The sequence below is a fragment of the Zalophus californianus genome, chromosome 8 (genome assembly GCF_009762305.2).
Source record: "Zalophus californianus isolate mZalCal1 chromosome 8, mZalCal1.pri.v2, whole genome shotgun sequence".
Lineage (NCBI taxonomy): Eukaryota > Metazoa > Chordata > Mammalia > Carnivora > Otariidae > Zalophus > Zalophus californianus.
Window position 1 is genome coordinate 32,136,414 of NC_045602.1, and position 13,563 is coordinate 32,149,976.

The 13,563-nt window shown below is 39.4% G+C and overlaps 1 protein-coding gene across 2 annotated transcripts in view; it reads left to right on the plus strand.

Moving 5' to 3' along the window:
• The window catches only part of ARHGEF33 (Rho guanine nucleotide exchange factor 33), a 115,446-nt gene that overhangs the window by 30,888 nt on the left and 70,995 nt on the right, over positions 1-13,563 (plus strand). For both annotated transcript variants that reach the window (XM_027620869.1, XM_027620868.2), the window contains exons 5-9: positions 4,084-4,248; positions 5,204-5,325; positions 6,254-6,396; positions 9,032-9,091; positions 9,930-10,154. In XM_027620869.1, coding sequence (XP_027476670.1) covers positions 4,084-4,248; positions 5,204-5,325; positions 6,254-6,396; positions 9,032-9,091; positions 9,930-10,154 — 715 coding nt within the window. The remainder of the gene's footprint in view (positions 1-4,083; positions 4,249-5,203; positions 5,326-6,253; positions 6,397-9,031; positions 9,092-9,929; positions 10,155-13,563) is intronic.

A 13,563-nucleotide genomic window follows, 5' to 3' on the forward strand; every position in this document is an offset into this window, starting at 1 on the left:
GTGTGGCTGCAGACTGATTACTTCCTTTTGCACATGGATTTTTAAAATAAGATTCCATTAACGTGAGAAGTGGGGGTGGGGTCCCGCAATCAAGGCCACAGATGTGGTAACTGCACCATTTGGTCCTAGCCCAACTCCCCGCCTAATGATGTGAATTCCAACTTGTTTCTGGCTCACCTGTAGGAATGTAAACATTGCAGCCTCCTCCGTTTATATTACTTATGTTTTATATATTTTGTCCAAGACATATTTTTCTAAATACACTAATTTAGCCCTTTGAGTCAAATACTACCCAACGTCCTTAAACTCAGTAATTTCATATTTAGGAATTTATCCTAAGGAAATAATCTGAAATACATACCAAGCTTTAAATAAAAAGCATTATATGTCAGCATTATTTATAATGTTGAAAAATTACAAACAACATAAATTTCCAAGAAAACTGAATGGGTGGATAAACTCTGGCACATCCATAGGATGGAATATTGAGTAACCATTAAAAATAGACACTTAGAAAAAAAATCGAAGGCTATAGGAAAAGGTTTATAACAGCGTTTGGCAGAAAAGGGAGGGGGCAGGATCAAAATATACCTATAGTATGATTTCAAACATATAAATGTATGCACTTATATCCACAGAACAAAACAGAAGGAAATGTGCCAAAACATTCGCGGTTGTATTAAAGTAAGGAGATGTGAAGTGTCTTTTTTTTCTTTTTTCTTTTTCTCTGTAATGAAAATAATTTAAGAAAATGAGTTATGTGCCAAAAGGACCCCTAACTGAAAAACGATGGGAACCAGTCCTACAGCAATAGGTTTCATCATTAAAATTGCCATTGAAAGTTTTCTACAATTTGTAAGTCCCGTTTGAGCCTCAGTCTCTTTTTGCCATTAAGGAATATTTTCCAACATCAGAGAAATTAATTCTACTAGGCCAGTGGTGCATCCAGGAATCGATAAGATAAATTTCTGGCACACCATGCTTCATATCAGTTTCAGTAGTGGCCTGTAACAATGACATTAAGGGTCAACTTCTGCAGGGAGTGTAGAGGAGTAGATTTGCGAAATTTACTCTTGACTATTCAAAGGACTTGCTGCCCACTTTTTGTTTTAAATCACCATATTTCTGGGGATTAATAAAAAGGCCTAAAATGAAGAAGATGAAAACTGGCAGAAAGACCATGTTTCTTCTGTACAAACCCTGGTTTGGGGGAAAACCAAAGCAATTACGTTGGCATTGTTGCCATCATGTGCTGCTTCTTACAGCCTGTAGTCAGGTGTTGTAGGAATTTGGCCTGCCTTATGGAGCTTTCTCAAATCTTGACACTTATGACTTAGCAGGGATCTCAAGGCCCAGGCCCAGGCCCAGTCCCCTGCGTTGGCCTCAGAATAGACTTTGACCTTGATAATGGAACAGAATGAAGGACAAGTCTGTGTGAAAAACAAGTTGGAACAACTTGCATAATTTATGAAAATTTAGTTTGAGGGAACTTTGGTGGAAAATGATGGGAAGACATTGATTAAAATTCACCTTGAGAAGAGTTAAGAAGCCAAGAAAGTAAAGAAAATTGAGAAACAGAAATTAAGACCAGGAAATAGGAAGAATTCGGACTCCTCTCCCCTATTTCTTTGAGCCTAAGATGCCCTCTGTGGTACCCTAGGCTTCGAAGTACAAGTCTTCCCTGAACCTGCCTCCAGTGGGAGCCCGCCTTCAGCGGCAGGATGGAGGGATCATAACCTCTCTAGAGCAGCTTCATGAAAAAATCAACGAGATGAGGAACGTGTTCAACTCGCTGGAGAACAAGGTAGACACCCATTTCTAATCCTTGGGGTGGGCTGTGGGCTGTCAAATGAGAGAGTTGAAGAGAGAGCAGAGAAAAGATGTTAAGTCCATGTCCTCAGAGTATTTTTTATTCACAAGGAATGGCCAGTTGGTACTGGAAAACCAGTCGGTAGCAGCTAAAGATACTGAGCCCCATGCTATCTGCAAAGCGATTATGCTCACATATGGCACCCCCTCCCTGGCTGATCAGTGGATGTAAAGCTGTTTATCAGGCAGTAGTGTTACTTCGATGGTAGGTACCCAATGGGCTCAAAGTAATATATGGGAAGGAAATGGGCTCATAGCTTAAAATGGTTTCAAAATTTCCAAAGTCCCTATATAACCTGGCTGTTAGGGAAAACTCAATTTTTTTTTTTTTTTTTTTTTGAGAGCTGGGGTTCTACAGGTGAGGAAAAGTCCTTTCCCTAGGATCCTACTGCTGTCTTTTGGTTCCTGGGAAAAACTCCACACATCCAGTGAGCAGTGATAATGAAACCTATTTCTGTCGGATAACGGTTCCCCCTTTTTTTTTTCAAACAGGAAACCTGAATTTATTTCAGGGTACCTGAATGAACGTCAGGTTTCCTTCCTTCAATTTTAAAAACTTGCACAGATTTTGCTTTGATATTCTATTGCTGTCGATTTTGTTTATTTTGTTCACTGAAGATGAATTTATGTAATGACAACTACCAGATCAAAAGTAGTTGACCTGGTGATTTTAAGCCATTATGGTGACCACGTTAGGACATGTGCTAAAATCCATCACAAAGATTAATTAACATGAAAGAGGACTGGAGTGAAATACAGACTGCTCAAGGTGTTCCTCAGGCTTCCAGGCCTGAACACTTGGCAGGTCCTGCTTTTCTCCTCAGGATGATCCCTTTGGTTCCTCTTACTTCTCCCTATTTCCGGCCCTTGAAAGAAACCTTTGAGGCACAGGGAACCACAAAACCCCATATTTTAAAACTGTGGTGTAGGAGACCAAGTCTTTTTATAGTGGGAGGTGTCATTGTGAGTTGGAATCATTTTGGATAACCAGATTCTGAAAATGTTTAGAAGTACACATTTGAAGGAATTTTGTTAATTTTGTCAAAAGTTCTGCTTTAAAGAGAGAACAGGGGCTAAGAGTTCCTCTCTTTAGCGGAGGGTAAGATCATGAATTTCAAGAAAGTGTTATTATCTTATTGTACTATTATTGTATTATTTGTTCAATAAAAAAAAAAAAACCTGAACTTTAGAAGTGCTCTATTTTCTCCACATTTCTGTTTGTGCTCAACTTTTTGATGTGCCACTGAAAGGGGGAGAAGAATTAAAATTTCTTGAACACCTTCTATGAACCAAGCATGCACTGTGGCAGAAAACTTGCCTACCTGTATTCATTTAATTCTCCAGACAGCCCTGTGAAAGAGGTGTCACAGTAGTTATTTTATGCAGGAGGAGACTGCCACAAAGAGGTTAACCAACTTGCCTGAGGTCTTACTTCTCATAGGAGAGAGCTAGGATTCCCACCCTGACTCCAAAATTGATACTTTTTTCATGGTGTGGAAGTTGACAACAGAAGTCCAATGTGTGCACTCCTACACGACCAGGCTTGACTCTTGAAGATAATTCAACATCACTATCAACAGTGTGCTGAGCTCCTAACACTGTAGCTATTTCCTGCCACTCAAATGCAAATCCCATTTTCTCCTTTTCCATGACATCATCCAACAACTATATATATATATATATATATATATATATATATATATATATATATATGAATCCTCTTCCCTTTCAAAGAAATTCTCAGATATGCTTAGTTATTATTCTTTTTATCATTTAATTTTTAAGGGAAAAATAACTGAATTTCTTCATCTTCTATAACACCCCGGATAATATGACCCATCCTTTCTTTCATGGGATTCAAAGAATTACTGGATCAAGATGGTCTTTCACAAGCATATGTTGGTTTTCAAGTAAATCTCATTTTAAGCAACGGTGTTAGAATAAACATAGCTCACAGGAACACCTGTCAACTTAATTGTTTGCTTGCTTGTCACTATCCAGCTTCGGCATGTGCTATATAAAAAAGACCCTCTTTTCCCTAAAAGAATGGGACCAAGGTTGCCTTATGTTGTCTAAACTTCAGTCTACCAGTATATGAGGTCTGTAGGTTTTCAGGAGCTTGGTTTCTCAAACGAAATGAAAATTCAAGGGGCCAGTGGCAGTATTTACAGTAGTTTATAGCAAATTGAATTCACTCTTGGTGATTATCTTTAGTTGCAGGCCTTGGCCTCTGAACTCAAAACTGGTTTCACGGAAGCAATGCAAGAACTGTCAAGAATTCAACATGGAGAATATGCTTTGGAAGAGAAGGTTAAGAGCTGCCGATGTTCCATGGAAGAAAAAGTTACTGAGATGAAGAATTCGTTAAACTATTTCAAGGTAGGCTCCTTTCTTTCTTTGTTTCTTTGTTTCTTTCTTTCTTTCAGATTTTATTTATTTATTTGAGAGAGAGAATGAGAGGGGGGAGGGTCAGAAGGAGAAGCAGACTCTCTGCTGAACAGGGAGCCCAATGCGGGACTCGATCCTGGGACTCCAGGATCATGACCTGAGCTGAAGGCAGTTGCTTAACCAACTGAGCCACCCAGGCGCCCCCTAGGCTTCTTTTCTACTCCCCTGCTAAACAGAGAGGTTCTTGGTCTTAGCCACAGAAGTAGAAAACACCTTTTCACGTAGCAGTCAAAGAAAAGAATTTTCTCTCTGGCCCATTCGCTAATTATCATGAAAAAAAATCTATTTCATGTTTTTCTTTCTTGGATCTCTGTGTTAAAATTACAGACTGCAATAGAAATAAGATGTTCATCTCTCATTCATTCATTCAACACATGTATATTAGAAGCTTACTGGGCACCTGGGTGGCGCAGTTGGTTGAGTGACAACCTTCGGCTCAGGTCATGATCCTGGAGTCCTGGGATCGAGTCCTGCATCGGGCTCCCTGCTCAGCGGGGAGTCTGCTTCTCCCTCTGACCCTCTTCCCTCTTGTGCTCTCATTCTCTCTTTGTCAAATAAATAAGTAAAATCTTTTAAAAAAATAAAAAAAAAGCTTACTGTGTACTAGATATCATGTTATATCCTTTCTTTCTTTTTTTTTAAGATTTTATTTATTTATTTGAGAGAAGAATGAGATAGAGAGAGAGAGCATGAGAGGGGGGAGGGTCAGAGGGAGAAGCAGACTCCCTGCTGAGCAGGGAGCCCGACGTGGGACTCGATCCCAGGACTCCAGGATCATGACCTGAGCCGAAGGCAGTTGCTTAACCAACTGAGCCACCCAGGTGCCCATGTTATATCCTTTCACCCCCTTTACCAGATTCAGTATGTATCAATTCCTATTTTTCAGGAAGAGCTGAGCAATGCCATGTCAATGATTCAGGCCATCACTTCCAAGCAAGAAGAAATGCAACAGAAAATTGAACAGCTTCAGCAGGAAAAGCGAAGGGAATCTCGAAAGGTTAAAGCCAAGTGAGTGTCTTACACAAAATTGGCCGACGGCAAACCCGTAAGCAGAGGCTTGTATACTTACACCGAGAACACCTTCCCCCCTGTCGGCAGATAGATAACTGGCTACATACTGCTGGAATCTGTGGGTCAGCATGTGATGGAAGTTATAGAATCATAAAAATCAGTTACTTTTAAAAATGGATGGCAACAATTACACGGAAAATGCACTCAAGTACAATAGGAAGTGAAATGAAAATGATATAAGATGACATGTAGAACTGTAAAAACATGTAAAATAAAAACTAGAAAGATATATTTTAAAATGGTGATTGTTGTGTTAAGATAGTGGGGTCACTCATAATTTTCTTTTTTAATTAGTTTTCTAAAATTTCTCTAATGCTACTACTAGTTTACTTCTACCATTGAAAATACATTTATGTTAATATCTCAACCAGGTTGAATCAATTAAGTTTCACCATTGAACATATATAATCATTATTGTTATAGGTTTTTAAATTATCAAATTTAAAATAGAAATATGGCAATAATATTTGTGTGACTACAAAGAGTGGCTTGTTGTTTGTAGTTGAAGACCTGCTGCTTCCTGGAACCTTTGTGTTGCTTTGTTAAGTGAATGTAAGTCACCCCAAGCAAATTGTCATCATTGCAAACTCTGTACAGATCCTGATGACAAGGAAGCCAAGAACAGAAAAACAAAAATATAGGTATTACCATTAGGATGTGATTTGTATGTATTTGAAATTTTTTCTCCAGCTTTGGCAATGAATTAAGTTGAACTCTAAGAATTGCTAGTATCTAACTATTTTTAATTTACAAAAACAGCACTTCTTTGGTTCAACCTAATGTTTCAGAATTTTTCTTGAATCATTCTGAACTGATTCTCTTCTTAACCTATCAGGCATTAAGACCCTTTGTTTTCCTTCCCCAGGAAAACTCAAAAAGAAGAACATGGCTCACAGGCTGGGCCTGCTCAAGCACAAGGAAGTCCTTTCCGTTCAATCAATATCCCTGAGCCTGTTCTTCCAAGTGAAGACTTTACAAACCTTTTGCCTTCTCAGGCCTATGAAAAAGGTACAGTTTGCAAACCATATGGAATTAACCAAGCCTTTCCCCTTGATTCCTAGAGCTTAAGTAATAGTGAGAATGGGTTTATGTCTTCCATCCTTATAGGAAAATGATGTATTGCTCAGAATATTTCCTCCTATAATTGGAATTTATAAGAATCCAGAGAGAGGATCCTGAGGTGCCTGGGTGGCTCAGTTGGTTAAGCATCTGCCTTCAGCTCAGGTCACGATCCCAGGGTCCTGGGATGGAGCCCTGCATCGGGCTCTCTGCTCAGCAGGGAGCCTGCTTCTCCCTCTCCCTCTACCTGTAGTTCCCTCTGCTTGTACTCTCTCTCTCTGTGTCAAATAAATAAATAAAATCTTAAAAAAAAAAAAAAAAGAATCCAAGGGATCCTAAGAGACCAGGAGAATCTGCCCAATTTTAAAAGATTTTCTTTTTTGGGAAAATACTTATCTGGGTTTTCTAAATTTCAAATACTAACCCTAGGAGAAAAATGTTAAAAAAATTATTCACTCTAATAACTCATTTTCTCTTCCACATTACTGCTCACGCCTTGTCTCTCTGCATAGACATTTTAAAGATAGGTGTATTCTTAGCAGAAAATTGTGTGTTCTGCGCTTTTTTCAGTGAGGTTTCACTGATCAGAAAAAATCATATCTGCCTTAACTGGCAGGCAGTGACATCAGTGGTGTGCCCCTCTTTCTCTGGGTAACCAGAGCTGGTGCTGTCTGTGGGCTCAGGTCACTAGCCACACCCCCGATCTGAGGGATGAGACAGCAGATGCTAGAAAACTGTCCCTGGGCAGCGCTGATGAAACTGGCTTTCCATCCAGTTACCTCCGTCTGTAACCATGTCTGGTTACACGTTTGCTACATCTTTGTATGCTCAGCAATGTCTAGCAAAGCACCTATGCTGGAGAGTGACATTAATGTTATTTAGAGTAACTGTCCTCTCTTTTTTTTTTAATTTTTTTGGGTCACATATAGAAAGTCTCCAAAAGAGGCTCAAGGACTTCTCAACCAATTGTAAGCTCCTCTGGGGGCAGAGCTGGTGGTTTTCTACCCTTCTGCCTTAAGGCACCATATATTCCTAGACGATAAATGTGTTTTGAATCACTAAATTTAAAAATCTAAATCAGAGGCTTTTAATCAATATAACTTCAAAGTATGGATCTGATTTTTTTCTTTGTTGTTTTTTTTTTTACCCCTTTGAGTCGTTACTTTAGAGACTGATAGGTGCAGCCTGGGAAAACTCACAGATCCCTCTGGGGACTGAGTGGGTTCATCACAGGTAGTTCTATTTTCTTTGCTCCATGTCATAAGGAACAGGACATGAAAGGATGGTCTTATTAGGAAAGAATACAGGATGGCCTTAGAAAGTAGAGGTCAGATCAGTGCCAGGTCTGGGGAAGTTGAACATTTTCACGAGATAAAAGATTAAAAATTATATTTGCAAAGTGCTCAGACAGAGTTCAATGAGCTGTGTGGTGGGAACTCCTCCCTCCTTCCCTGTTATAATAGATGTGGCTTATATAATACAGTTTGTTCAACCAAATTACTGCAGAATTTGAGAATAATGTGCCATAATAAGACATTTTGGATATGATTGATGGTATGTTATGTTAAAATGCAGGATCTAAAGGCCAACGTTTAGAAAGGGTTGGCTTACCCACTGTTAATTATAAAATGGTGCAATTGTTGCTTATTGCTCCCAAATTCAGTAGCGTACAATAGCAAACATTCATTATGTTATAGTTTCTCTGAGTCAGGAATCTGTGGGTGCCTCTGGCTCAAGGTCTTTCGGGAGATTGCAGTTAAGGTGTTAACTGTCCCACTTCGCGTTCATGTTTCCTGCTATCTATCCATCACCCCAGACGCTGACTTAGATGGTGGGAGATAGTAATGAACAAAACAACAAACATTCCTGCCCTCATGGAAGCAGACAACAAACAAAATAGATAAAATATGTAGTACGTTAGTGATAGGGAGAAAAATAAGGAAACACAGGTGTAACTTTAGAGAGGGTGCCAGATAAAACCTGAAGGAAGTGAGGATGTGAGCTTATGCATTTGGAAGGGAAGAAAGGAACAGCCCATGCCAAGGTCCTAGCGGGAACATCATTGAGATGTTCATTCAAGTTGGAGCAGGAGCAGGGGTGGTAAAGCAGAGGGAACAAGAGAGACAACAGGAGACGAAGTTTTCAGAAAAGAAGGAAACAGGAGGGGCAGGAGGGGGCAGATACTTTACGGCTTTATGGTCATTATAAAGCCTTTGGCTTTTACGCTGACCTGGGAAGCCATTGGAGGACTAAGCGGAGGAGTGACAGGGTCTGACTTACATTTGAACAGCATCATTCTGGTTCCTCTCACCCTCACCATCATAGTTAGCTCTTATTCTGTACAGTTTACACATATTAACTGATTTAATTCTTTTGGTAGTCTAGGAGGTAAGTGCCACTTATATATTCTTACAAATGGGAAAATAGCGCTTGCCACTATATTGAAATTTTATTTTATTTTTGGCTCTTCTGTCTCCCTCAGTAAGCTGTCAACAGTGAGTCTGTCCCCAGTGTCTGGCTCATAGAAGGTGTCAGCCCCTGTTAGTGGAGTGAATACTGACTGAAAGCTTTCCTTTCTCTATAGCCCAAGAATCCAGATCCATGCATGTAGCAGACAGTAATGTGAAGGGGATGATGGGTCCTGGTAAGTAGCTCTGTGTTTAGTTCTCTTCACTTCTAGCAACTCTACCTTTTCCCTGCTTCCACCTTCCCTGCTTCTAGTCCCTCAGTCCCAAACCAGGCTTGAAAGAACTCAGGCAAGATAAAGCACTGTGGTTACTAAGACCCCAAGATGTATAATAGAATAAGTCAGTGACTCAGTTAAACCAAGGAGAGAGAAGGGGTGGAGATGTTTAAGACAAAGCCAGTATTCTTGGTTCTTTCTGGCTCACATCAATTGGTTCTTTCTGGCTCACGTCAATTACTGAAATAATATTTGCTGAGAAACTCACAGGTATACGTAGCATGACATAAGTTTTCTACGGACACATTTTATAGTTTATTTAATTTAAAGGTTATTTACTTAATAGACAACCCACCAGTATTTCATAAATTTCATCTTCCCTTCCCTCCATTCCTTCCTCCTTTTTGCAACTTACCATTATTGTGGCCAAGGAAAACAAATTCCAAAAGAAAACATTGTTTTGGCATCTTTCTTCCTCCGTATTTTTTCCCTGGTGTGCTTGCCTAAAAGGAAGGAGATACAGGGAGTCAATGCATACTTACTACAAATTAATTATATTATTTTATAAATTTACTTTTTTAAAACTCCTTGTTTACTAGCGACTACATACAAAGAGTAGAGGATGTATAGGCCAGAAACAGAGGTGATCCTTCGCAAGTGTAAAAACTTTTAATCTTCAGTTGATTTATTTAATCCTTGAGGGATAGTTTGTACCCAAATGGGCATAATATTTCAGAGTTAATAAATATATATATATTTTAAAAAAAGTCAAATCTTGACGGCAGGTGTTATTTTTCAGGAATGAACCCAACAACTCCAGAAGCAGAAGAAAACCTTAAGTCTTGCCTCTCGGCTGATATCCAGCCCAAGAGCCATCTCTCATCTGGTGTGTGGAGGCAGCCTAAGGATGGTAAAGAATGGGGCGAGGAATATGTCACAAAAGACCACCCAGATAAACTCAAGGATGCTGGCCAGGGCAGACACAGCTCCCTGGAAAATGTTTTATGTGAAACCTCTTTAGCTGGTAAGTCCCAAGGGAAAATACAGGCTGAAATTTTGAAGAACAGGAAACCTACAGGCTAGAATCCTTGCAATATAGGTTCAGGGGACATATGAGACCACCTGCTCTCTGGTTTCCTTTTCAGATGAAGGCTAAAGCCTATAGAGATGAGGGGACTCACCTGAGGTCACATGGCCAGCTTGGGACCAGCACCTCGACTCTGGGTATCCATGACATTTAGTAACACAGTGCTTTGGGGGAAAAAAGGGATAAAGTTGGGGTGCCTGGGTGGCTCAGTCGGTTGGGCGGCTGCCTTCGGCTCGGGTCGTGGTCCCAGTGTCCTGGGATCGAGCCCCATGTCCAGCTCCCTGCTCGGCGGAGAGCCTGCTTCTCCCTCTGCCTGCTGCTCTGTCTACTTGTGCTCTCCCTCTATCTCTCTGTCAAATAAATAAATAAAATCTTAAAAAAAAAAAAAACCAAAAAAGGGATAAAGTTGGTGGGGAAGAGGGCAGCATTTTGTGAACTATGTAGTGATGCGAAATCTTCAAAATGTGCGTCTCGGATCAGTAGTCTGCCCCCAAGATATCAAACACCGCAACGGGGTCCGTCCTCCCTCCCTCCTTCCTCCTTCCCTCCTTTTCCCGTCCTTCCTCTCCTTTGTGTCACAAATTGCTATTCCACACTTACTATATGTCACATAATGCCGTTTCCCTCCAACCACTTTGTGGAAGGCAGTTTTTAAAAATTAATTTTTACCATCACACACATGAAAAAATAAATAGTACTAAAAGGTTTATTATGAAGAAAAGAGCAACCACTTTAAACTGTTTGCACAGTTTCTTGTGGTACTTGCTTCCACGTTCTAAAATAAGTTTATGCTGCTGGTTTTTTTTTTTTTTTTAATCAGTACTTTACTGGGGGATAATTTACGTACAGCAAAGTTAACAAAGCTTAAGTTTAAGCTCATTGACTTTTTATGTATGTATGTATAGCCTCTTGTGATCACTACCTGCATCAAGATATACAATTTTTGTGGGTGCCTGGGTGGCTCAGTTGGTTAAGTGACTGCCTTCGGCTCAGGTCATGATCCTGGAGTCCCGGGATCGAGTCCCACATCGGGCTCCCTGCTCAGCAGGGAGTCTGCTTCTCCCTCTGACCCTCTTCCCTCTCGTGCTCTCTATCTCTCATTCTCTCTCTCTCAAATAAATAAATAAAATCTTTTAAAAAAAAGATATACAATATTTGTTACCCCAGAGAGTTCTCTCATGCACCTTACCACCCGAAGAACCACTATTCTGACTTCTGTCACTGTAAATTAGTTTCCTCTGTTCCCGAACTTCATACAGAGGGAATAATACAATGTGTACTCTTTTGAGTCAGGCTTCTTTCTCTCAATATAATGTGCTGTGTGTAATTCACTCAGTAGTTCATTCCTTTTTTCAGTCATTGAATAAATTTACCACAATTTGCTTATCTGTTCTCCTGTTGATGGACATTTGGATTGTTACTAGTTTAGGGCTATTATAAGCAAAACTGATATGAATATTCTTGAATGAGTCTTTCTTGGATGTCTGCCCTCATTTCTCTTGGATGTACCCGTAGGAGTAATATCTCTAGATTAGGGGATAGGATTATGCTAAACTCTGAAAGAAAACATCAAACAGTTTTCCAAAGTGACTGGGACATTTTATACTCCATCCAGTAATGTCCACGAGTTCTGGTTGCTTCATATCCTTCCCAATATTTAGTATGGTTAGTCTTTTTAATTTTAGCCATTCTCATGGGGGGTGTACTGGTATTGTAGTTTTGATTTGCACTTGCCTGATGACTAATGATGTTGAGCATCTTTTCATGTGCTTATTAGTTATTTGTACATCTTCTTTTATGAAGTGCCTGTTTAAGTCCTTTGTCCAACTTTTAAAGTGCATTATCTTATTATCAATTAGTAGAATCTCTTAATATATTTTGGATATGAGTTCTTTATTAGATATATGTGTGGAGAATATTTTATTCCAGTATGTGGCTTGCATTTTCACATTCTTAATAGTCTTCTGATGAATAGATGTTCTTAATTTTGGTGAAGTTAATCAATTTTAAACTTTTTATATAGATTGTGACTTATGTGTCCTTCCAAGAGATCTTTGCCTATCCCAAAGTTGTGGAGATACTCTAGTATGTTTTCTTCTAAAATCTTTATAGCTTTAGCTTTCACATTTAGATCTATTACTTATCTTTTTTTTTAAGATGTTTTTTAAGTAAACTCTATGCCTAATGTGGGGCTCCAACTCATGACCCCAAGATCTAGAGTTGCATGCTCTACAGACTGAGTCAGCCAGGAGCTCCAATCTATTACTTACCTTGAATAGATTTTGATGTATGGTGTGAGGAAGGAGTCCAGGTTCATTTTTTTCCCATACGGCTGTCCAGTTGCTTCAGCACCATTTATCGAAAATATCTTTCTTTCCATATTGAATTGTGCAAAGAATGTCAGGTGATTCACATATGGGTGGTTCTAATTCTAGACTCTATATTCTTTTTATTCCAATTAGCATAGAATTTACAACTTGGCAGTATTTAGTGTTCCAATCAAAGAACATGGTTTATGTCTCCCTTACTATAAGTCTTCTTCAATTTTTCTTAGCAATGTAACAGGAAATCTCTCGTTTACATGCTTCTTCTTCTCCTCCCCTCTCCACCCACCGAAGCCTTTGCCCTAGAGTCCTTTGTCATTCTACTCCATTCTGGCCCATTGCACTGCTGCTATCCTGGGACTTCCCACTCTTCTTAGGAATTCCTTTCATAGTTTTCCTATGTTAGATTCCCTTTCGTTTGTTTTTATCTTGTGTGCCTGTTGGTTTCTTGGTTTACTCCTTGTTTGATGGAACCCATCGTCCAGTAGCTTCCACGTGCTTTGGTGATAATTTAGGTGAATATAAAATCATTTTCCCTCATCATTTTGAAGCAATTGTTTCATTGTCCTCTAGTTTCTAATGTTACTTTTGGGAAGTCCAATACCATTCTGATCCCCAGTCCTTTGTATGTTACCTGATTGTTCTCTCTGGTAACTTTTAGGATCTTCTCTTTACCTTTGGTGTGCTAATGTGTCACAGTGTTGTGAGAGTCTTCTTCATTAATTATGCTGAGCATAGTGGGCCCTTTCCTCTAGAAATGTGTCTCCTGGGTTTTTTCTATTATCAATTTCTATTATTATCCTCTCATCCATTTTCTTTCTTTTCTCTGAAATTTTTATTAATTTGATATTGGGTCTCCTGGATTGATCTCCACTACCATCATTTCCTAGTCTCTTTTTCTTCAAAATGTCTCTTTCTTGTTTTGTGGGGGGAGTGGGGAAGAAGGCAGGAGATCTCCTTGACTTTATCTGCCACCTTTTTATCTTTGAAAAAAATGCCAAAAATTCCTCCTCCTCCTCCTT